Source organism: Eublepharis macularius, chromosome 19 (assembly GCF_028583425.1).
Source record: "Eublepharis macularius isolate TG4126 chromosome 19, MPM_Emac_v1.0, whole genome shotgun sequence".
In the NCBI taxonomy this organism is placed as follows: Eukaryota; Metazoa; Chordata; class Lepidosauria; order Squamata; family Eublepharidae; genus Eublepharis; species Eublepharis macularius.
In genome coordinates, this window is record NC_072808.1 from 15,336,346 (window position 1) to 15,360,062 (window position 23,717).

General features: G+C 43.1%; 3 protein-coding genes across 3 annotated transcripts; all 3 read right to left on the bottom strand.

Moving 5' to 3' along the window:
* Positions 1-1,152: 1,152 nt before the first annotated feature.
* Positions 1,153-2,118, bottom strand: LOC129346144 (olfactory receptor 1361-like). The gene has a single exon (XM_055003442.1). The coding sequence runs from the start codon at positions 2,086-2,088 to the stop codon at positions 1,153-1,155; it is 936 nt and encodes a 311-aa protein (XP_054859417.1). The 5' UTR covers positions 2,089-2,118.
* Positions 2,119-7,017: 4,899 nt separating this feature from the next.
* LOC129346502 (olfactory receptor 10Z1-like) lies at positions 7,018-16,422 on the bottom strand. The gene is made up of 2 exons (XM_055003848.1): positions 16,323-16,422; positions 7,018-7,970 (listed from the first exon to the last, which is right to left on the bottom strand). The coding sequence occupies exons 1-2, from the start codon at positions 16,420-16,422 to the stop codon at positions 7,018-7,020; spliced, it is 1,053 nt and encodes a 350-aa protein (XP_054859823.1).
* A 3,088-nt stretch (positions 16,423-19,510) lies between these two features.
* Positions 19,511-20,455, bottom strand: LOC129346161 (olfactory receptor 1L6-like). Its single transcript, XM_055003461.1, has one exon. The coding sequence runs from the start codon at positions 20,453-20,455 to the stop codon at positions 19,511-19,513; it is 945 nt and encodes a 314-aa protein (XP_054859436.1).
* Positions 20,456-23,717: the final 3,262 nt, after the last annotated feature.

A 23,717-nucleotide genomic window follows, 5' to 3' on the forward strand; every position in this document is an offset into this window, starting at 1 on the left:
TACAAGTGACGAATGACACTTGAACGGCAAGTGGATTGAGTGGAGCGCAAGTGAACAGGGAGGAATACACTTGCCGTTCAAGTGTCATTCGTCACTTGTAGCTTCGCCCTGAGTGTAATAATCCACACTGTGTAATCCACCTTGAGTCTCAGGGCCAAGCTACACATGACGAATGACACTTGAACAGCAAGTGTATTTCTCCCTGTTCACTTGCCCTCCACTCAATCCACTTGCCGTTCAAGTGTCATTCGTCATGTGTAGCTTGGCCCTCAGTGAGAAAGGCGGTCTATAAGTTACAAAAATAAATAAATAAACTGATCTCCAGAGAATGATCAGTTCTGCCGAAGAAAATGGCTGCTTTGGAGGGTGGACTTTATGGCATTATACTCACTGAGGTCCCTTCCCTCCCAAAATCCCACCCTTGCCAACTTCTGCCCCAAAGGCTCCAGGACATTTCCAACCTCTCTAATAGAGGCTGAAATGCATGGGGGGGGGGGGACATAAAACAATTCCGTGGGGCTCCATAGCATAAATGTCATGGAGTCAAGCAATAAAACCCCGTCTTCTGAAGAGTGGTCAACTAGTAAGTGTATGAACCTGTAGTCATGCAGGAACTTGCTGAAGGTCTTTGTAAATAAACAAGAATATAACTTTATTCGGGAAAAAATCTGTACAAAAAGAAGAAAGGATAACGAGGCCCACCAAAATCTTTCATAGAAGGTTGTCTAGAGACAACCATAAATAAAACCTGACTTGCCACAGCTCTAGATTTTGGTCCCGTGGGGCTGATAAAAACCCATAGAATGGAATCTGAGCATTGCAATATCACGAAATGATTTCCCATCCCATCCTTTCTCATCTACCTGTGAGCGAAACTCGAAAAGACTCCATTTCGTTGCGAGCAGGTTGTTGCCACGAACGTAAGAAAATGGCTGCCACCACAAGTAAGATGTCTATGCAATGACAACCTGACTTGGTCTTGATATGGTGTCCTCAGTCAGGAGAAAGGCAGGCATACGGTTATTTTAAAATAAGTAAATGAAAGAACTAGGAGTCACGGCAGACTGAAAGCACAGTAAGAAGAATGAATCATTTCCACAGACTTTTCCACACCATAATGATGGGATAGCTTACATTTCCTGAAGGGGCAATTTAGTTGACCTTCCGGCCCAAAAACCTCTTCAGGGCCTCCTTCATCTTGTCATTCCTCAGAGTGTAGATGAAGGGGTTCAGCATGGGTATGACCATGGTGTACATGAGAGCAGCCAGAGTGTCTTTCTTAGCCGAAAAGCTGGACGAAGGCTGGAAGTAGACCCAGATGACAGTGCCATAGAATAAGGCCACCATGGTCAAGTGGGACCCACAAGTGGAGAAAGCCTTTTTTTTCCCCTTAGTGGAAGGAATCCTTAGGACAACCACTAGAATGCGGGCATAAGATAGAGCAATGACTACGAGCGCACTGTTGACCACCACAGCCCCTTCCGTGTGCACCACCCAAGTGTTCAAGTGTGTATCAGAGCAAGAGATCTTCAGCAGTGGGAAGACATCACAAAAGAAGTGTGATACCTGATTAGAAGCGCAAAAAGAGAGGCGGGACATCAGGACGGTGTGCAGGAGAGAGTGGAGGTGAGAAACCAACCAGGAGCCGGCCACCAGAAGTAGGCAGATGCGGTGGCTCATCACCGTAGCATAGTGCAATGGCCGACAGATGGCCACATAGCGGTCCACGGCCATGGAGGCCAAGAGGAAGCTGTCGGTGATGCCGAAGGCAATAAAAAAGTACATCTGAGCCAAACATCCCCTATAGGAGATCTTCCTTGCTCCAGAGAGCATATTGGCCAACATCTTGGGCGCGGTGGCTGTCGTGAAGCAGATGTCCACCAGGGAGAGGTTACTGAGCAAGAAGTACATCGGGATGTGGAGGAACTGACTGTCCATCCTTATGGCCAAGAAAATAATGAGATTTCCCAATACTGTGATGATGTACATAATCAAAAAGATGGGGAATAATAGCCTGTTCCAGTCCTGCTGAGATGAGATGCTAAGGAGTACGAATTCAGAGACGATAGTCCTGTTCTCTTTCTCCATCGTATGAGAAGGTCTGTATAGAGACAGATGGAGAGTCCTTTCCGCCTGTGCACCCGACTTCTTATTTAAGAAGAATAAAAATGGCTAAATAAAATAAACAGAAAGACCACTCCTTTATTTCCAGAATTTGCCACTCCAGTAGGAGCCCTCCCAGAAGCATATCAAATATTGTGAAATGCCCAATAGACATTTACATGCTATAGAGCTCCATTTATTACACATATGGAATGTCCTTTTATTGACCAACAGCCATCGAAAATAAGGAGTAATTCATTTTAAGGTCGTAAAGAGTACAGTGGCACCTTTAAGACTAACCAACTTTATTGTAGCATAAGCTTTCGAGAACCACAGCTCTCTTCGCTCTTCATGCATCTGACAAAGAGAGCTGTGGTTCTCAAAAGCTTATGCTACAGTAAAGTTAGTTAGTCTTAAAGGTGCTACTGGACTCTTTACTATTTCGCAACTACAGACTAACACGGCAAACTCCTCTGGATCTCATTTTAAGGTGTTTCCCCAAACTATACTTCAATAGTTTGATTTTAAATTTTGCATTATCTCCAGTCTGCCCATGATGTGTCTGTGTGCATGTGTGCACACATGCGTATAATGTCTACATGTGGAAGCTGCCTTAGCAATTTCCATATGTTTCTTGTGAATAATCAAATGGGAGGGATAGTTGCATCTGCAGGCTTCTCTCTCGGCCTCTGTGGATTTATTCTTTCATGGCTTCTGCAGAGAACCTAGGTGTTCATGCATGGACTTTCTGCTCATGTCCTACACCTGCAACTTCTCCATATATTGCTTCTGTGCAGAAGACCGAGGCCAGCCAGCAGAATCCCACTCTACTTCCCTTGTGCTGATTATTCCCTCTTGTTGGGTTATTGTCATAAGATAGTTATGGAGTGGCATGGAGTGATATGGAAGAAATTGGTCCAAGGTGCACAGAGGAAACCGGAAATTTAATAACAACAACAAGAGTGTGCTTATACACTGTCCTTCTGGACAGATTAGTGCCACACTCAGAGCAGTGAACAAAATCAGCATTATTATTATCCCCACAACACAGCTGGGGAGCTGGAGCTGAGAAAAGGGGCTTACCCAAGGCCACCTGCTGAACTCACGGCAGTAGTGGAAGTCGAACCAGCAGAATAATGGCTTGGAGCCCCGCCACTTAACCACTATGCTACTGCAGCTCCCGGGAGGTTCCACCGAGATATGAATTCGGATCGCTGGATTCAGCGGTAGCAGCAAAGCAAGATCACAAAAGGTGCTGGTGGGAAACAGGAATTATATTTACAGAGAATGGAGAGGGGGAAATTCTTTGGTTTCACGCAGCTGAAGAAATAGCAAAGGAAGCCAAAATCCCCCTAAAGCTTAACAAATGGTGTCTGAGCATTTCAGATATTTCTTGTTCACAGATTGGCTTGTTTTCAGAAGCTGATCATAACATTTCCTTTATCAAATACACAGAAGATACAGTGGAGGATAGCATGGGAATGGGTTCTGAGTGACATCTATGTAGATGCCAGATACAGGAAAGATGAGTCATGATGACTGAGCCTTTATCCACTTCCAGAAACTTCTCACCCTACTAGGACATATCTAGACAGCAGTTTCCTCATTGTTCGGAGCACAGGACAAATTAAGAGGCAGGTGAATTCCCTGGGACACCCCTAGATTCACTCTGGGACAGCAAGCCCATAGACTGAAGAATCTATATTGGGTCTTACATAGCCTCCATAAATGCAGACCTTCAGGCTAATGGATTCTGCAGCAATGGACTTTGAAGCATTAAAACAACTTAATGTTGCCTGTAGATACAGCCGATGTGAGGATAAAAAGAAAGACCTGGCTCAAACCTCCCCTCAGCTATGAAATTTACCGGGCAAGTCTAGGCAAGTCCATCTAGGGAACCCCACAGAGGGCGGAGTGGAGACCGATGCTTATTATCCCAAAGGCAAGATAGAAATTGTTGCATAACAGATAATGTTCCAGAGGCTTTCAGAGAGAATGTTAAAAGTCCTGTTTATGAAAAGCCTTCTCTCCTTGAACTTCTAAATTTATTTATTTATTTAATCGCATTTCTAGACTGCCCTCCCCTTCAGAGTAGCCATAAACCCAACCCAACCCTCATGAGTGAACCTCTTCCATTCTAGGCTTCCATCATCCTAAAGCAGCCATGCTGCTTTTTGTTTCTAATACTACTAGGAGTACAACCATTGTGCATAAAGACAACAAATCTCACCATTCACACTTGTGGATGACGTATTTCTAACCAATTCCTTCCTACCAAGCATGATGCCTGAGGTCTTTTTACAGGATGCTGTCATATCCTAGAAGAGTGGAGTACATTAAATGGAAGAGGTTGGAAAGAACGTTGGAGCCCCATTGAGTAGTTGTCTTCAAGCCACGTTGAGTAGTGATCTGTTTCAGTTGACTCGGTGTAACAGGCACGGCACATGCTAGTAAGGTGAACATCAAATGAGATCCCGTTGTGGGTTTTTGGAGTTCTTTCTGGGTCTGCTGGGAACCATCCCCAGAACTGCTAGTTAGCGAAAGACTCTCTCATAGGACCTTAGCTTCTATGCAACAGAAACATTATGTGATATTACAACTCAGGTTGTCCCTCAGGGCTGCCACATATTTGAAATCACACGACATGATTACTCCATGTTTTTACCTCTAACAGTTACTTTAGAACTATAGTGAGTCACTTTTGAAGCTAGGCTGGGACATTTATCACTATCGGGGGATACCACAGAGAATAAACATGTATCTGATGGGGTGGGACATGAAGTAGCTGTAGTACATCCAATCAATTCCTCCTTCATCTGATCAATTGTATCTTCTATCTGCAAGTGCATATAGTAAAGCATTTTCTCCCTGTTGCAAACTAATCTCTTGACCAACTGACCCGACACTTTTGCCATAGTGAGATATGAGGTGGTTCAATCCACTTTGCCAGTCAATCTTGGTGCATCATTGGCGAGACGGTTCTAGAACATCTACAGATTTTAGTGTGTCCTGCCTGGCGGATGCTGCTGTCTGCAAACCATGTTGGAAGTGAATCAGAAGAGCTCGTTCTTTTGGATTTTAATTTTGAGGAGTATCAATTCCCATTCAAAATAGTAAAGAGTCCAGCAGCCCCTTAAAGACTAACCAACTTTATTGTAACATAAGCTTTCGAGAATCACAGTTCTCATCATCAGAACTGCGATTCTCAAAAGCTTATGCTGCAATAAAGTTGGTTAGTCTTTAAGGGGCTACTGGACTCTTTATTATTTTGCTACTACAGACTCATACGGTTAACTCCTCTGGATCTAATTCCCATTCATTGTCTATTTTAATGAATTTCCACCTGTCCATAAATATGCATATGGTTTGCATTCTACCACGCTGCTCAGCCAAGAGTGAAGCTTTTTTTCAGCCTAGGGAGACTTCCTCCAGTGGAAGCGATTCAGAAAAGCTTCTTCCCTTAGCAGAGAGTTTCCAACTTGGCTGGGTGGTGTGGTAGGATACAAACCAGCATTTTAATATATCATTAAGTTTTCCACTTGCATCTTGAATGTCTGAGCCTGAGGGCCAAGCTACAAGTGACGAATGACACTTGAACGGCAAGTGTATTTCTCCCTGTTCGCTTGCCCTCCACTCAATCCACTTGCCGTTCAAGTGTCATTCGTCATGTGTAGCTTGGCCCTCAGGCTCAGAAGCAGAAGGTCTGCAGGAAGTCCATCCCTTGTTGCCTAGGAAACTGATTGATTGGCACCAGGCTGTCTGCAGTGATGAACCAAAAAACGAACCAAATGAACCAGCCTAAAAGTTGGTGGCGGTTCATCAGAAATGGGATCTGACGAACTGTGGTTTGCAAACCACGGACCGGTGTGGTTCGTGCTTAATTTTGGTTTGTATTTCGGTTCATGCCCATCTCTAGTCCTGATATCTATTAACCTATTGTGTTACTGTCATAGGGCAGCTAAAGGACAGAAGATGGTCTTTCCTTCTAAGAATGCATGGTAACTTTGCTATTACAAAAGTGCACTTACGGTTGTCCAGATGGTTTGCCAAGTAAAATCCTGTTATTGGCTGAAAGTTTGCATCTTAACCCAGATACAATATTACGGCTGATAATTAACACAAAATGTTAAGCCGCTAACTGGGAACAGAGGAATAATTTTGCTTCTTTTAATCAAAGTGTACGTTTGGAAGCATTAAAGAGAAATGGAGACTGCCTCTGGCAACAGTGTTTGCATCTTTCTAGGGAAGTCCAAGGTAACTATTGATGCAGACAATACTATTCTCCTTTGAAGAGCTTACCATTTATTTCTAATTGGCCATTTCCACATGGCTTACCTTGTTCCGGAAAACAGCGAAATCTTGCATGAAATCTCGTGAGATTTCGTGCGAGATTTTGCTGTTTTCTGGAACAAGGTAAGCCATGTGGAAACGGCCATTGTTTAACTTCATATGGCAAGCCCAAATGGGCTGTTGGTGGCTTACATATCCAAAGTCCTTCTAACGGAAGAGACACTTGCTTTGGAGTAAGGCTCCTAGGCAGCAGGAAGGTTTCAGACTTTGCTGAGCAGAGTAAGATGACAGCCAGTATGCTGTCAGATATGCCCAACGTATCTGCCATGAGTGTCTTTCTGAATTATATTTTGACCCTCTGAGAATGTGTGAAGACTGAAGAGTATATAGTTACTGCTTGGTTGTTAGTTACTTATCTTGCAGGTGTCTACTTTTGATTCCTCGGCTGGCTTGGGAATGTGGCCTTGGAGTGCCAGTCGGAGCTGCATCACCCTGAGAATTGGACAGAACTCATTCCTTTCTCCCCCCTTCCCTCCCGTACCCATCCTCCTGGATCCTGCACTCCAAAATCTCAACAGCAAACATGTGTAGGAAGTTACAGAGTTGGAGCACCCCTGTCGAATTTCACCGTTCTGCAGACTTGAAACCAAGGGTCTTCTTTAGGGCAGCATGGACCTCCCTGTTCCGAAGACTGTAGACCATTGGGTTGAGGAGCGGTGTGACTACAGAATAGCTCACCGAGATAAGTCGGTCCCTTTCCAAGTGATAACTCGTCTTTGGCCTCAGATACATGAAGGAGGCACAGCCAAAATGAATAACCACCACGGTAAGATGGGCCCCACAAGTGGAGAAGGCTTTCCGGTGGCTTCCATGAGTTGATACCCTTAGCACAGTCTTCAGAATATAGATGTATGAGAGAAGAATCAGCAACAAGGGAAAACCAAGGACTAACATACAGAGGAAAAGTAAGGCCGCCTCACTAGTACGAGTTTCTCCGCAGGCCAGTTCCAGGAGAGGTAATATATCGCAGTAGAAATGCTGGATAAGGTTATGGCCAGGAGAAAAGGGGTGGTGGAAGATGGCTGCAGTCATGCCAGCAGCAACGCAGAATCCACCAAAGGAACAGACAGTGATCAGCTTGATGCACGTCTTTCCATCCATCCGTGCCACATAGCGCAGTGGATCCCGGATAGCCACTGAGCGATCATATCCCATAGCAGCCAGCAGGAAGCAATTCGTGGAAGCCAAAGCAGACCCAAAGAACATCTGAGCCACGCAGCCGGGGAAAGAGATGGAAGAGACACCACTGGGTGATGCCAAGCCCCGTAACATCTTGGGAACAACAACGAAGCTTACCAACGTCTCCGAGAGGGCCAAGGTGCACAGGAAAATGTACATCGGTGTCTGAAGATGAGTGTCTTTCCATACTGCCAAAGCCAAGAGGATGTTACCAGACAAGGTGAGAAGATAAAGGACCAGGAAGATGACTAGCAGGGTGAAGCGCGTCTCAGGCACTTGGGACAATCCAAGCAGTAGGAACTCAGAAATTCTGGTTTGGTTCTCCTGGGCGTCATTAGCTATAAAACGAGATATTTGGGGTTAATAGCAACACACAGTCCAGGGCACAGAAAATATAGGAACAGCAGAGAAGCCAGCTAGGGAGAGAACTGTTACCAAGTTCATGATTCCTCAAAAGAACTGCAGGATTTGAGTCCAGTGGTACCTTAAACACCACTTTGTTTACCACCACTCTGTTATACCCAGAAAGCATGGAAGCATTGCTATGGGGTTTTTATTCAAGCGAAGATATGTAAGAGCTACGTTATGGTGGCTGCCTCTTGATTCTTAACTATTTATTATGACACTATTCAGATTTTAATTGTTTTTAGGTTTTTTAATGTATTTATTGATCGTGTAATATTGTTATGATTATGTTTTAAATGATGTAATCCGCCCTGAGCCTGTTCGCGGGGAGGGCGGAATAGAAATATAATAAAATAAAAATAAAATAAAACAAACAAGATCTGTCAAAGATTTTCTTTGACTCTGGAAGGCTTACACTCTGGAAATCTTTTTTTTTTTTTGAAGGGTGATTGATTGGCCTCTTGGCGCTCTTTTTTTTTTTTAAAGAACAGTATTAATGAAACAAAACAAAACAACACTGTACAATATTAAATTCAAGCAACAACTTAACAACCATTGTTATATAACCTTCTGACTAACGAATACAAGATATACTAATTATTATAACACGTAAATAAGTAGAGTGGTTATAACTCAAAAAGAATATATATCGTATCATGTCCTCTTAATAACATAATAATAACATTCGATTTATATACCGCCCTTCAGGACAACTTAATGCCCACTCAGAGCGGTTTACAAAGTGTTATTATTACCCCACAACAATCACCCTGTGAGGTGGGTGGGGCTAAGAGAGCTCAAGAGAACTGTGACTCGCCCAAGGTCACCCAGCTGGCTTTGTGGAGGAGTGGGGAATCAAACCCGGCTCTCCAGATTAGAGTCCCGTGCTCTTAACCACTACACCAAACTGGCTCTTCATCTTATCAAAAATCTATTGTTCAGATTTCCGGGTTTATGATTGCATAGTAAGGTAATTTTGAAACTAATAAGTCATTCTCAGACAAGAAATCTAAAAAGGGGTACCACTTCGCATAAAAATTTGTAGGTTTGGAGGGATTCATTAGTAACTGCATTCTCTCGGTTATTTTTTCCATAATGAGCTGTTCCCATACCTTCAAATATTAATATTAATATATATAATATATTAATATATATTCATTGTTAATATTAGGTGGGAAATGTGACTTCCATCTAGACGCTATTGTATTTTTGGCAGCAGCTAAAAGTGTTAATATTAAATCTTTCTGCTTCCGTGGTATTGTTGAGTTTTTCCACACATCTAGGAGGATCAATCCAGGACGCAAGGGACTCTGGAAATCTTGTTGGTCTCTAAGGTGCCACTGGTCTCAAATCCTGCTGTTTGACGAACATGTCAGAACAGTTTCATGCAATGGGAGCATTCTCTTCTTTCCCTCTTAGCTCCTGAAAAATATCTTTGGCTCAGCTGGCCTCCCTCCCCACAGCCAGGTTAGCACCAATACGGAAAGATATTCTTTTGCAAAGCCCAAGAAGTTTATTGGCAGTAGGGATTGACTAGAATCTGGGGTTCTAGAGGGGCTAGAATTCGGGAGAGCCATGTTCAGTTCCCCACTCTGCCATTGGGAGACCCTCGTCCAACTCACAGGGCTGTTGTGAGGACAGAGTGGGGAATGTAGAGTTATTCAAGCAACTACTTGGAGGAAGATCAAGATGAGTAGGCGATATGTGTTAGTCTGTCTGTAGCAAAAACAGCAGCAAAAGCAACAGCAAAACAGCAATTCACAGCCCGGGTGAATCAGACTGGTGGTCCATCTCGTCCAGCATCCCGTCTCACAGTGGCCAACCATTGGAGGGCCAACCACAGTGCTATGGGGCTGTCCTTCCCCTGATGTTACTGCATAGCAATGGTATCCAGAGGTTTACGGCATCTATTCTGACTATGTGTCAGGTCTGCTGCCCACAGTACTGCCATATTACTTTTTACTACTGTAACTTTCCAGTGTTGTTTGTCTGCAGGTTTCAGAAGACAGCTGGGGTTCCCAGGACAGTCTTATCTAGCATGGCTAGCCACAGACCTTGGAGGAGTTACTTTCACATTCCCAGGCCTCTACAGTCACTTGGCATATGGGGGGGGGGGGGGCGGGATGGAAAGGAGGGTTTGATATACTGCAACATGTAACTAGCATGTCATTTTCAACAAAGCTTTGTGTTCAGCCAGAAGCTCTCAATGCCTTTGGATTATCTATGGACACCTGTACTTTGAATATAATCTTTCAATAAATAACCTTTGACTCAAGAGACCTTGGATTTCTTGCTGCAAGGGGTGGGAGTAACTTGAACTCCATAGACTGACACTATGGAAGTCTGGCAGATGTTAGCATCATGTTACCTTTTTGTTTTCTAGAAAGGCTTTGATACCTTTTAATACCCTCGTGAGCTACAGAAACGGAAGAGGTGGATGGAGCTTTAGCATTTCTTTCCCTATTTTTTAAAAATATTCCTAATGGTTGTGTTGGGGAAATTAAACCAATACTCTTAGCCAATTGTAGATTTCCCCACTTCACTACTAGTCTGAGTTTCTCTACATGTTACTAAGTACCTGGGGAAGTACAGGAGTATATATCTAGTCCTCCTCAATTCATGTGCAAGCTGTTCTTGCTCAATGTATGTGAATGCCACTTTCACAGGAGCTCCCTTTGTGTGACTGCGTCTGCAAGTGATTCTGGAAGGCAAAGCAGCAATTCTGTTTTTGCTGTGAGAACAAGTACTGTAGGCTCCTTTGAATTGCAATTTGCATTTCTTTAAGGTGTGAGAAAGGGTCAAGAATGAAGGGCAGTGGGAAGTGGGAGAAACCAGGATACGTTTAGCAGTTGAGGAGGAACTGATATCAAACACGTGATGCGGAGCAAATTGATGTGCGACTGTGTGCTCGAGTATGGAGAGAGACTGAGAAACCAACTCAAGGCATAAACTTGGGAATCATGGAAGAGAAAGGGTTATTTAGCAATAAGGCTTTGATACTGTCAATTAGATTTTTGAATGCATACAGGCAAGCATTAGCAGACTGCATTTATACCTTTCAGTCAACATAAAACAAATTGCTAACAGTACAAAAGATTGCATACAGTTCTATAAACAAGTCTAATCAGAAATACATGATCTTCTGAGAATGATGGATTGACAGATGATAGTTTACATTTGGGAATGAGAGCAGTCTAACAGGCACCCACAAACCCATGGTAAAACTGAAGAGGCAGTCATTCAAGGCTAGAGCTGGAGGATATATATTAACTTGTTTGTTCTTTCAGAATAGGATAGAATAATAAGTCAGAGATCATCTTTGAGGAGGTACAAACAGTAACAGTGGCTCTGGTAGTTATCGTGACATTCTTTGAAATTCGCCCTCTCAAGGCTAAGAGTAAAAGAAACACATGTAGCTTTGTGTGTGTGTAAAAAAACGAGCTGACGGCAACTCTTAATGGCCTTCAGGCTGCAACCGCTTAATGTGGCAGCATAAATGGTGATCAAAAAAAGTGTAAGAGAGATTTATGGGTAGAATTTGAACAATCTAGTCCGATAAATAGAGTGCCAATAGAAATTCTCTAACAGATTGCTACTACAAACAATTGACAAGAAGTGCACAACTGTAAATAAAGATTATCGTCACTCAGAGGTTGATAGATGTGTGTACAATTTCCCTGTGAAATGGCATTAGTCTTTTGGAAAAATCCTGGATATTCCATGCATATCTGGAATGAAAATTTGTCTGGATGAATATTTGTCAGAGATGCTTTAGGCTGATCCTGCACTGGGCAGAGGGTTGGACTAGATGGTCTGTATGGCCCCTTCCAACTCTATGATTCTATGAAAAACAATCTTTCCTTTTTCTCATTCCTTTTTGGGTGGAATGCATTGACAATCCTACTCTAAAGGTAATTTATGTACTGCTCAGTATGATTGCTTCCTAGTAATGGTTCCACTTTTTAAAACTGTGTTCCTAAAAAGCTACAGACACAAGAAATTGGCTTGGAGAAGGGTGCAGACAGTGCAGCTTAGTGGATAGAGTGGAATGATGGATTCAAATTCTAATTCAGCCATAAACCTACTGCCTGCGTACCTCACAGGGCTGTTGTGAGGATAAAATATTCAGGAACTGCGTGCTCCCCTCTAATCTCCTTGGCGGGGGGCAGGATAAAATCTGACAAATAAATCCAAATGTTATTGGATTGTACAGAGGACTACAGAGTTGAAATGGCATATTTATATGAAACTCAGACAAGTTTGGTGAATCTGAAATTGGAATATTATTGATTTTCTGAGTGAGACAAGAAAAAATGAAGTGATGATCCGAGGATTTGATTTCTAAGAAGATAAATTTGGGGAAAATAAATAGAAGGGGGCAGTATTGAAAAGGTAAATTCTGGAGGTATCAAAACTACAAGTATAATGTTTGTAAAGATACGATAAGTGTTGTAGGGGAAAATAGAAAATGGAAATATGTATTGTTTTTCTTTGTTCTTTTTCTTTAATTTTTATTTTCTTTTTCTCTCTTCTTTTTAAATTTCTTTTTCTCTTCCTTCTCTTTTCTCTTCCCATTTTATTCGTTTTTTAATCTTATCAATATAATAAAAAGTATTCTAAAAAAATGAAATTGGAATATTGATGCGAGAGTTTTCCTTTCCCAAGTTCGTACCACTTTGTCCTGAACTTCTTGATTTGACATGGTCAAGAAGACTGACTTCCATCCTCAAGAAAGGTTAATCTAGAGGCAGAAATATAGTGAGCTCTGGCCCTGGTCAAAAACAACAGTGGATCAGTAAATATGCATTGAATGGTGATCTTACCTCCCAGAACTGGGTTAGATTTGCACAAAGCTGTTCTTCCTCGCAAGTCTTCCTGACTCAGAGAAAAAGAGTCTTTAAAGGTTAAGTGAACAGGAGCCATTGAAGTCTTGTGCTTGACTTGCAGGGCAAAACAGTAATAATCAATAAAGAAATAATAACAGGATTTATTTAAAATGCTTCTTCTGTCTGCTGGGAGGATATTAATTAGCTGCAGAACCAGGCTTCTTCCCAGGGGATCAGACCCAAGAAAAGCCAGAATACATTTGAATCCAGTTTGGGTTGTTCTAAGCAATTTTGAGCAGGTTGGTCTCTAAGGTTGCCAACCTCCAGCTGGGAAAAGGAGGGAGAAACGGATAACCGCAAGGGGAGGAAAGGTTCAAAAGCTCACAGATACAAGAATAAACTTTGTAATGTGATCAATAAATATCAAGTCTCATCCAATATAAATTTACATAGTCAGAATAGCAATAAAGCAAATTTCATACTCAATAATGATTATGTGCAGGCAAGCCGCTCAAGAGAACCTGCAAAGTTCGCAGTCCAACAGATGAAGTCCACCAATTGACTGGTCTCCACTGTATTTACCATTGGGTTCGTTTACTCCTTGACCTCATTACAGTACGAACTTGGCTTTATTGCTATTCTGACTATGTATATTTTTTATGTGTAGCAAAGGTTGGAAGCCCAATCTATCTCCATGAATTCTTAAGTCCAAAGAATTCAGGGCTTTATAGGTCGACACCAAAACCTTGAACCGGACCCAGTACTCAACCGGTAACCAGTGCTGCTGACGGAGGATGGGTGTTATATGTGCCATGATTGGAGCTCTGTAACAGCACCATTGTGCGTTAAATATGGCACTTGAATGTTTCTTGGTCTTGTGACTGATAAAATATTGTGTGTCGGTGGAAATATTGGCCCCTGACGAAGTGAATGCAGTATGAAACAAGCTGAACATCAAGCCGGCAGCTTGTAGGGCCAGGTGAAGCCCCCAGTGGGCTTGCATCCTGTCTTTTGAGATCCACCTTCTCATGAGGAAACCCACAGAAATTTACTTGTCCTTCACGACGCTGCTCCTTGCAATCTGTCAGGAGTTTGTCATCCTTACCGGTGCTTTTCCTGTGTTTCAACATCTTCATCTAAGCAACAAACTGGACTTGGTTTACTATTTTGTTTCCAATTTCCACCTGGAGGTCTGCAGTTTAGCACAGGCTGAAATTTCATGCTGAAGAGGATTTGCTTCTGCAGTACTTCCCCAAGGGACTTTGGTCATGGGATCTTTTGGATTCACCTTTGTATTTAATTGTAGATGTAAGAGATTTGTAATTTATGTATGATAAGGAATTGTTTTCATGTTGAGCGTGAGGGCCGTTTAATACACAGAATTTTTGTAATTATTCATGTAATTACTTATTTGCAAGTGTTTCTTTTGCAAGTGCTCATAGCTGTTACAGTTTTTGGTTTGCATTTGTGGTTTGCCTCTTCTGTTCGCCATGATTGGTGCTCTGGCAACCACCCGTGCAGCTGCATTCTGAACCAGCTGCAGTTGCTGGATCAAGCCCAAGGGAAGCCCTGCGTAAAGCGAGTTGCTGTAGTCTAATCTGGAGATGACCATTGCCTGGATCACTGTCATAAGGTCATGGGTTGATAAGTAAGCAACAAGTTGTCGAGCCTGTCTGAGGGCCAAGCTACACATGACGAATGACACTTGAACGGCAAGTGTATTTCTCCCTGTTCACTTGCCCTCCACTCAATCCACTTGCTGTTCAAGTGTCATTCATCATGTGTAGCTTGGCCCTGAGATAGAAAAATGAGGATCAAACAACCACTGCAACCTGTGCCTCCATAGACAGGGAAGCATCCAGGACCACCCCCAGGCTCCTCACTTTTGACACCGGCGTAAGTGGCGCTCCATCAAGAGCAGGGAGCCAGAGTCCCGCACCCATGGACTCTAGACTCACATACAGGACCTCCATCTTCAAGGGATTCAGTCTCAGCCAACTCTGCTTCAACCATCCAATCACAGCTCCGAAGGGACATTCCAGGACATCTGGGGCAGAGTCAGGCTGGCCGTCCATCAACAGATACAATTGGGTGTCATCTGCATATTGATGGTACCCAAGTCCAAAACTCCATACCAGCTGGCGAAGGGGGCACATATATATGTTAAATAGCAAGGGGGGGAGTAATAAACTGTAGGATCTCAATAAACTGTAGGTTCTATCTTTTCTACAATTAAATTGCCTGAGGACATTGAGGGAAATGCTTTTGACTCCGTAACTCTGCTCCAAAACAAAATATAACTGTTTCTAATCATCCCCCAGAGGTTGAATGCAGTTAACTATGAACTTTTCATCTTAGAAGCAAAATACCTTTATCTGGGCATGTGGTGTCGTTTCCAGTGAAAATTTTTGGCTTAAGATATATTCTTTAAACATGCATAGAGAATAAGCAAATTATGGTTCCCTGCCCAAAAGAGCTTGAAATCTGCATTTAGGAAAAAGAACGGTCTTTCTTTGGACTCAAATCTTGCTTTTCTACTGTAGTCCAACATGACTACCAACCTAAACTATATCTGTCATCTTAGGGCCAAGCTACACATGACGAATGACACTTGAACAGCAAGTGTATTTCTCCCTGTTCACTTGCCCTCCAATCAATCCACTTGCCGTTCAAGTGTCATTCGTCATGTGTAGCTTGGCCCTTAGAAGCAAAGTATCTTTATCTGGGTTAGTGGGGTCCATTGCAGCTAGAATTTTTGGGACTAATGTCATGCAGCGAATCAAGAAGCTTATAACGACATAGATTATTTAACGTACATTTTTATTAATATAATACGATACATTCTTTATATATGCATAGAAAATAACGTAAGTAAATAACGGGTCCCTGTCAATCTTGAGGAAAAAGAAAGGTCTGGAAATGGCAGAGGGAGAGGCGGGTAAGGAAAGTAAAGTAATGGGAAGAATGTGAGGAAGTGCAGTAAAGAACAGATTTCCTGTTGTTGAGTAAAAGATCTGTAACTGCATAAGCTGATGTGTGTTTCTCACGGGGAGAAAGAGGGTGGCCTTGACTGATGGAGTGTATTGGGAGAAGAGACAGTGACAAAGTAGCTTCTTCTCATCTCCACTAGGAGAACACAAAACTTCTTTCTCTTTCAGCAGTTCCTTCCCTTCTTTGACAGGGAACGAAGCCAAGATGTCCACAAGGTTTGTTGGTTTGTTTATGGCTGAGCCCTTCTCCCCGTCTCTTATTTCATCTTTCGCCTAACCACCTTCTTGATGGCCTTCTGCATGTCTTTATTTCTCAGGCTGTAGATAAAAGGATTTAGCATGGGGGTGATAACCGTGTACATTAGGGTAGCCACCCTATCTTTGACGGGTGTGTAGCTAGATAAGGGGCGGAAATAAACCCAGGTAAGGCTCCCATAGAAGAGGGTGACTACTGTTATGTGGGACCCACAGGTGGAGAAAGCCTTGCGCTTTCCTTTGGCCGAAGGCACCCTCAGCACAGTCGCTACGATACGGGCGTAGGAAACCACAATACACACGCAGGGAGACATTATAACAACTAAACTCTCTGTCATTCCCAACAGTTCCTGAGTGCTGATGTCAGAGCAAGAGAGCTCTAGGATATTTCTCTGAATCTCTTCGCTACGTGCAAGACAGCTTGGGAGCTACATCGTTTGCCAAAAGGCATTTTCCAGTGTTTCCACCCTGTTACTTTGCTATTTTGCTAAGACAAAGCTGGAAGGACACCTTGGCCGATTCCAGACGGCCCTCCCCGTCCCAAAACGTCGCGCGTCGTCGCACAGAGAACGCGAAATACCGCGTTTTCTTGTGCAAGTTTTGTGCGACGTCGCGCAAAACTCGCGCGAGAAAACGCGGTATTTTGCGTTTTCCGCGTGACGACGCGCAACGTTTCGGGATGGGGAGGGCCGTCTGGAATCAGCCCTGCTCACCGTGACAGTCTTGTTCTCAGGATTACCAGGCTGCTCTCAATGGAAACCTTGTCTAAGGGAGTTCCCAGCTAGGAAAGACACTTCCTCCCCTTCCAAACAGTAACAGAAGTATATTGAGTGGAATCAGTGGTATTCAAGATACTCTGTGTTCAAATTATAACCAGCAATATCAATGTACAAATTAATAAAAAATGCCTGTATATTTTAAGAGTTTGTACCAGCATGAGGCATGACTTTTTAACCAATCATTGTTTGATCTTCTAGGCCAACATCTCATATGCATGGAGAACAGGCTGGTTTGCTGGCATGGATTTCGAGGATAACCTTGTGCCAATCCACAAAGGATCAGTCTCCTTGCTTTTTGCACAGCAGAATCTGACTGCCCTGATAGACAGCAGTGAGATCAAGTAACCAGCGCAACAGCACATCTTAGAAGCAAAATCTTTATCTGAGTATGTGGTGTCACTTCCAATGAAATTTTTTGGCTTAAGATACATTCTTTAAACATGCATAGAGAATAAGCAAATTACGGTGACCTGCCCCATGGAGGTTGAAATCTGCATTTAGGAAAAAAGAACGGTCTTTCTTTGGACTCAAATCATCATATCATAAATGTTTTATTGGCATAAAATACAGAAAAACAAGGTTTTTTAAAAGATCCCAAAAGGTAGGTACCAAGAAGGTAATATGGAATCTCAGCCGGACAAGAACCGTGATTGAATAAAAAACACAATAAAGAGGTACACAGTAAGATCTAAGTATTGTAAACTCACACCCTTAACTTACATACATGTCCGAGGAATTTAGCAACAGATGCAGTGATTTGGGGGGGACTTATCAGATAACAAAAAAATAATTTCATTATCAATCGTGGATTTTACAGGAGACAAAAGAGGGCAAATCGGATGGTGACGTAAAGAGGAGTCACGGGGACAATGAAGAAGGATATGTTGAACAGAATCAGGTTCATTGTAAGAGCAAGAACAAACTCTTTCCTTATAGGGGATACCCTTATATCTGCCAGTTAAAACAGCTGAGGGAAAGAGATTGAACCGGGCAAACATGAAGGCTCTACGATGAGAGGAGATTATCAGATTAGAAAAGTACTGGGCCATAGAGTCCTATAAAAAGGAAGGGCCAAAAAAAAGTGGGGAACAAACTCCACAGCAGCCAGCATTGATTACTTGGGCTTCAATGTCCCGAATCCTCCTTCGGACTGCCCGAAAAATGGACATTTCTCCAGAGTTGGCCCAAGAATCCAGGTCAAAACCAAGGGATGTAATTTTAGACACTGTAGATTGTGACCATTTAGAAATATAGGGGTCTGCAGGGAGGAGAGCAATAAGCCTGTTGGGCGGGGGGGGGACTCGAATCTTGCTTTTCTACTGTAGTCCAACATGACTACCGACCTAAACTGTATTGGTTCATTTTTTTTCTGGTTCGTGCCTAGTTCCAACTCCCTTCCACCAGGTCACTACGGACTTTATAGGATTACTCCAGGTTACAACAGCATGCCTTGGACATCGGAGGGCGTTGCATGTCTATATGTGTGTACATGTTACCCTTTTGGAAAGTAAGCTGCTTCTCCTTGTCTTAAAGTAAGAACGCGTCCTGACTCCTCTTCTATCTTGGTTTCCTCCGTAAGAATTTTCTTTTTCCTCATGGCCTTCTAAAGCGAAAGAATAAACAGACATAGATCTGATATAAAGAGTGTATTTTTCAGAGATCTTTCTGTGAAGGGCTTATTCACACACCCACATCCAGGTTTGATGTTGAATCAGTCAGTCGTGGTGTAAGGAAAATAATTCATGAGACTAGGACTCTTTCTGTCTCCTGCAAGATATTTCTGTGAATATCTCAATAAACTGTAGGTTCTATCTTTTCTACAATTAAATTGCCTGAGGATTAATTACTGCACGCTGGGGGAAATGCTTCTGACTCAGTAACTCTGCTCCAAAACAAAAATATAACTATTTCTAATAATTAATTCCCCAGAGGTTGAATGCAGTTAAATATGAATATGTCATCTTAGAAGCAAAATATCTCTATCTGGGTATGTGAAAATTTATGGTTTAAGATAGATTCTTTAAACATCCAAAGAGAATAAACAAATTATGGTTCCCTGCCCCAAAGAGCTTGAAATCTGTATTTAGGAAAAAGGATGGTCTTTCTTTGGACTCGAATCTTGCTTTTCTACTGTAGTCCAACATGGCTACCGACCTAAACTATATCTGTTATCTTAGAAGAAAGGTATCTTTATCTGGGTTAGTGGGGTCGGTTGCAGCTAGAATTTTCAGGACTAACGTCATACAGCTAATCAAGAAGCCTATAACGAGATAGATTATTTAACGTACACTTTTATTAATAAAATACAATACATTCTTTATATATGCATAAAAATAAGTAAATAACGGGTCCCTGCCCCATAGACCTTTCAATCGGCATCGAGGAAAAAGAAAGGTGGGGAAATTGCAGAGGGAGAGGAGGATGAGGAAAGCAGAGCAAAGGGAAGAAGGTGAGGAAGTGCAGTAAAGAACAGATTTGCTGTTGTTATGCTGGAGATCTGTGACTGCATCAGCCGAAGTGTGTTTCTCACAAGGAGAAAGAGGGTGGCCTTAGGCAGGGAGTGGAGCCAAGATGTCCACACAGTTTGTTTGGGGTTTTTCGGCCTAGCTCATGTCACCATCTCTTAATTGACCTTTCGCCCAACCACCTTCTTGAGGGCATTCTGCATGTCTTTATTTCTCAGGCTGTAGATGAAAGGATTCAGCAGGGGGGTGATAACTGTATACATTACAGCAGCCACCCTATCTTTGACGGCTACGTAGCTGGATAAGGGGCGGAAATAAACCCAGGTCATGCTCCCATAGAAGAGGGTGACTACTGTTAGGTGGGACCCACAGGTGGAGAAAGCCTTGCGCTTTCCTTTGGCCGAAGGCACCCTCAAAACGGTCGCTAGGATACGGGCATAAGAAACCACAATACACACGCAGGGAGTCATGAGAGCAGCTAAGGTCTCTGTCATTCCTAACACTTCCTGATTGCTGGTGTAAGAGCAAGAGAGCTTGAGTAAGGGCTGGATGTCACAGAAGAAATGGGGGATCCTGTTGGAAGCACAGAAGATAAGGAAAGAAGCGAGTGTGGTTTGGAAGATGGTGTGGAGATGGGAGATTAAGCAAGACACAGCTAACAATATTAGACACAATCTTTGGCTCATGACTGTGGCGTAATGGAGAGGGTTGCAGATGGCCACATAGCGGTCAATGGCCATGGCTGCCAACAGGTAGCTATCAATGTTCCCGAATATCAAAAAGAAGTACATCTGGGTAAGGCAACCATTGTAAGAAATGGCATATCCTTGGCCTTGTCCTCCCAGTAAGCTCAGAAGCGTTGTGGGAGTGATAACTGAAGTAAAGCACACATCCGCCGAAGAGAGGCAGCTGAGGAAGAAATACATGGGCGTTCGGACGAGGCGAGCGTCTGACTGAATTGCTACCACAGTGAGAATGTTCCCTGTTATGGTCAGAAGGTACATGGCCAGGAAGAGGACAAAGAGGGGCACCCGCAGCTCTGGCCTGTCCGAGAGACCCAGCAGGATGAACTCAGTCACTTGGGTTTGATTCTTCTTATCCATAGGCAGAGTTAGGGGGCATTTTTCTCACTATCTGGCATGCTGACCTGTAGTCTCCATGTATCTGCAAGGAAAGTTAGTATAGTTAAGGACACCTTTGTCATTCAAAGGGCAGTTTTGAATTTGCACACATGTCAATTGCTATTTATTTGCTTTATTTGTTAAAAAAAAACCCTTTGCAAATCCGCCTTTCTTCAAAATTATGTGGGACACATTGTGGAGAACACCAAGGGTAAATACACCAATAGAATTATATTCTTCTGCCCTAATCCGTTCACTGAATGAACCACCTCTCTTCTGGGCTGCATGCTGGTCATATAGTTGTTTAATCAAAAATGAACAACATTGTCAATCTTATTCAGTTTATCCCATAGTCTTTGTCTGGGCACTGACACAAAGGCTCCTTTAAGATCCATAAATTCAGCAGCTAGCAATCCATCTTTTGACCTAGTATGTTTATCAACAATAAATTGGAAAGTGTGGCAATGATCAACTGCATAGCGCAATGATCAACTGCAAAGTCAGCATTGTCATCAGGCACACATTTTTTGAACTGTGACTTGGCCATAAGGTTTCTTCTTGGGATTCTCTTGGGATTCAGATAGTTCAACTGCAATTTAGAGTTTCAAGACAAGAGACTAACAGAGGAGGTTTGCTCTTGACTGCCTCTATATAGCAATCCTGGATTTCCTTGGTGGTCTCCCACTCATGTACTAATTAGGGTCAATGCTGCTTAGCTTCTGAAATCTGATGAGATTGGTCTAGCCTGAGCCTTGCAGGTCGGGGCATGCCAAGGTGCAATGCCAAATGTCATCAGCTTGATTGGAGTAGTGGGAAAATGTTATGGGGTAGGAAATGCCAAAAATTAGCATCTGTAGTAAGATAAAAACCCTGACCAGGTAGCCCAGGCTAGCTTGATCTCGTCAGATCTCAGAAGCTAAGCAGGGTCGACCTTGGTTAGTAATTGGATGGGAGACCTCCACCGAAGTCCAGGGTTGCAGAGGCAATGATAAATCACCTCTGTTAGTCTCTGGCTATTCACCGGCTATTATCATTCAGCTTCTGTAATCACTCCACTCTCCAAGATATGAGGACAGATGGACTCATATTCTAGCTGTATCTGAAGAAGAGAGCTGTGGCTCACAAAAGCTCATACCCCACCACCAATTTTGTTAGTCTTATAGGTGCTATGGGACTCTTGCTCTTTTCTACTGGGTGAGATTGAGTGCAGAAAGTGGCTAGATTCACCCCAATCTTGTCACTTAACATAGTGGCCATAAGGAAGGATGACAATTTTGGCATGTGATACAAGTTAAGGACACCAACAGAAAAGGAAGGCAGCACAGTATAGCCTGATCTCGTCAGATCTCAGAGGCTAAGCAGGGTTGGTAATGGATGGGCAACCAGCAAGGAAAAATATGCAGAGGAGGGCAACAGAAAACCACCACTGCTTCTCATTTGCCTTGAAAGCGCTTTGCTTGGGGTTGCCGTAAGTCAGTTGTGATTTAATGGCAATTGACACACACACACAACACCAGCATCATGTCCTTCATCTATAGGAGAATTAATACTTTCCATCCCTCCCCCAAGGATGATGGAAAGAATTCAGGGCCTGATAATCTTGGAACAATATCCTTTAAATACAGATTTCAAAGCAGCGGGCCCCCAAGTAATTTGAATCACCTCTGTTAGAGAGCCCGAGAAGTCCATTTTAGCAAATATATTGGAATGAAACCTCTCATATCAGGAACAATAAATATTTCTCCATATTAGGACCTGTTGATTTCACCTACAGTCAGTTCTGATTGACTGTGCTAAAGGTTGCAGTCAGAGCCACAAATGCTGTGAATGTGGACTTGGGCGGGTTGGGCTTAATACTCTATTGAGCCAGCTAGTAAAGAGTCAGGAGGAGATGAATAGTTCCTTCCAGTTTCCCAAACCTTGCTTTTTAAGGATGGGTAATGCGATTGGAGCTCTCCCATATGAGTGGGTTACCTTTTCATTCTTCCCTAGGATGCCCAGGTGAGTAACTGAGTGATGCTGTGATGGACTCAGCTTCAAATGCTGGGATTGCCGGACAGTAAAAAGGATGATTGACATGTGTGCCCCCCCCTCCAATGTGGCTAGCCTGAAATGGCAGTTGGGGAAGGAATGTTGAGCGATTGACAGTTGGAGTAAACAAATGAGGGAAGGGAGTTGGAGTCTGGCTTCTGACCAGAGAGGGTCAGCCAGAGAGGAAGGAAGGGAAGGTGTCCCCTTAAAGAGAAATCAGTACATTCATGAAGCATTTTTAGTCCTTGGACTAAAGTGGGAAAGACAGCACCTGCATAGACTCAAGAGATCTGGGAATTATAGTGGGCCAAGAAAGTGGATAGAAAGGAATCTCCCCTTCGGCACCAGGAACAGGGTTATAGCTCATAACTATAACACCTGCCCAGTATCTTGAAAGGATTTGACTCAGTGGAGTACCCTAAGGTCTGGAGAGGAGGGGAAGTTGTGCACTGTCTATGGGCCAAGCTACAAGGGTCGAATGACACAGGTTGGGCACTTGTCAGCTTCCCTCAAGTTTTGATGGGAAATGTAGGCATCCTGGTCTTGCAGCTTGCCTCTCCGACTGCTGTCCAATAGACTTTTCAAGTGTCACTTGTCCAACATGCCTCCAAACTGCCTACATTTCCCAGCAAAACTTGAGGGAAGCTGACAAGTGTCCAACCTGTGTCGTTTGTCACTTGTAGTTTGGCCCTTAGTGTTAAAAGTGGAGCTTTCGTGAAGCAGTGTCAATGTCTGAAAGAAGCCAGCAACTTAGGGCCAAGCTACACATGACGAAAGACACTTGCCTGGCAAGTGGATTGAGTGGAGGGCAAGTGAACAGGGAGAAATACACTTGCCGTTCAAGTGTCATTTGTCACTTGTAGCTTGGCCCTCAGAATCATAACAAGTGTTTTGTGCCTCACACCAGTGAAGTTTCTGTACAAAATCCTTTCCGTTACTTCAGTTCAAACATCTGCCTAACTGCCTTCTTATGTTACCAACTTGTAAATAAACCTTCTGTTACATTTTTAATCTGCCTTGAGTGACAGTTTCTGTTTATGGAAGCGCAAATTCCTGATTTTCCCCCTATTTAGAGTTGGCTGGGAAACTATACCATTTATATGTTCCTAAGGGTGGGACAAGAAAGTTGAAACTAAACATCAACTATGCTACTTATGGCTTCCCAGCCCAGTATTCAGCTTCGTAGGCTTAGAGAGGAGAAGTTTTACCTCAC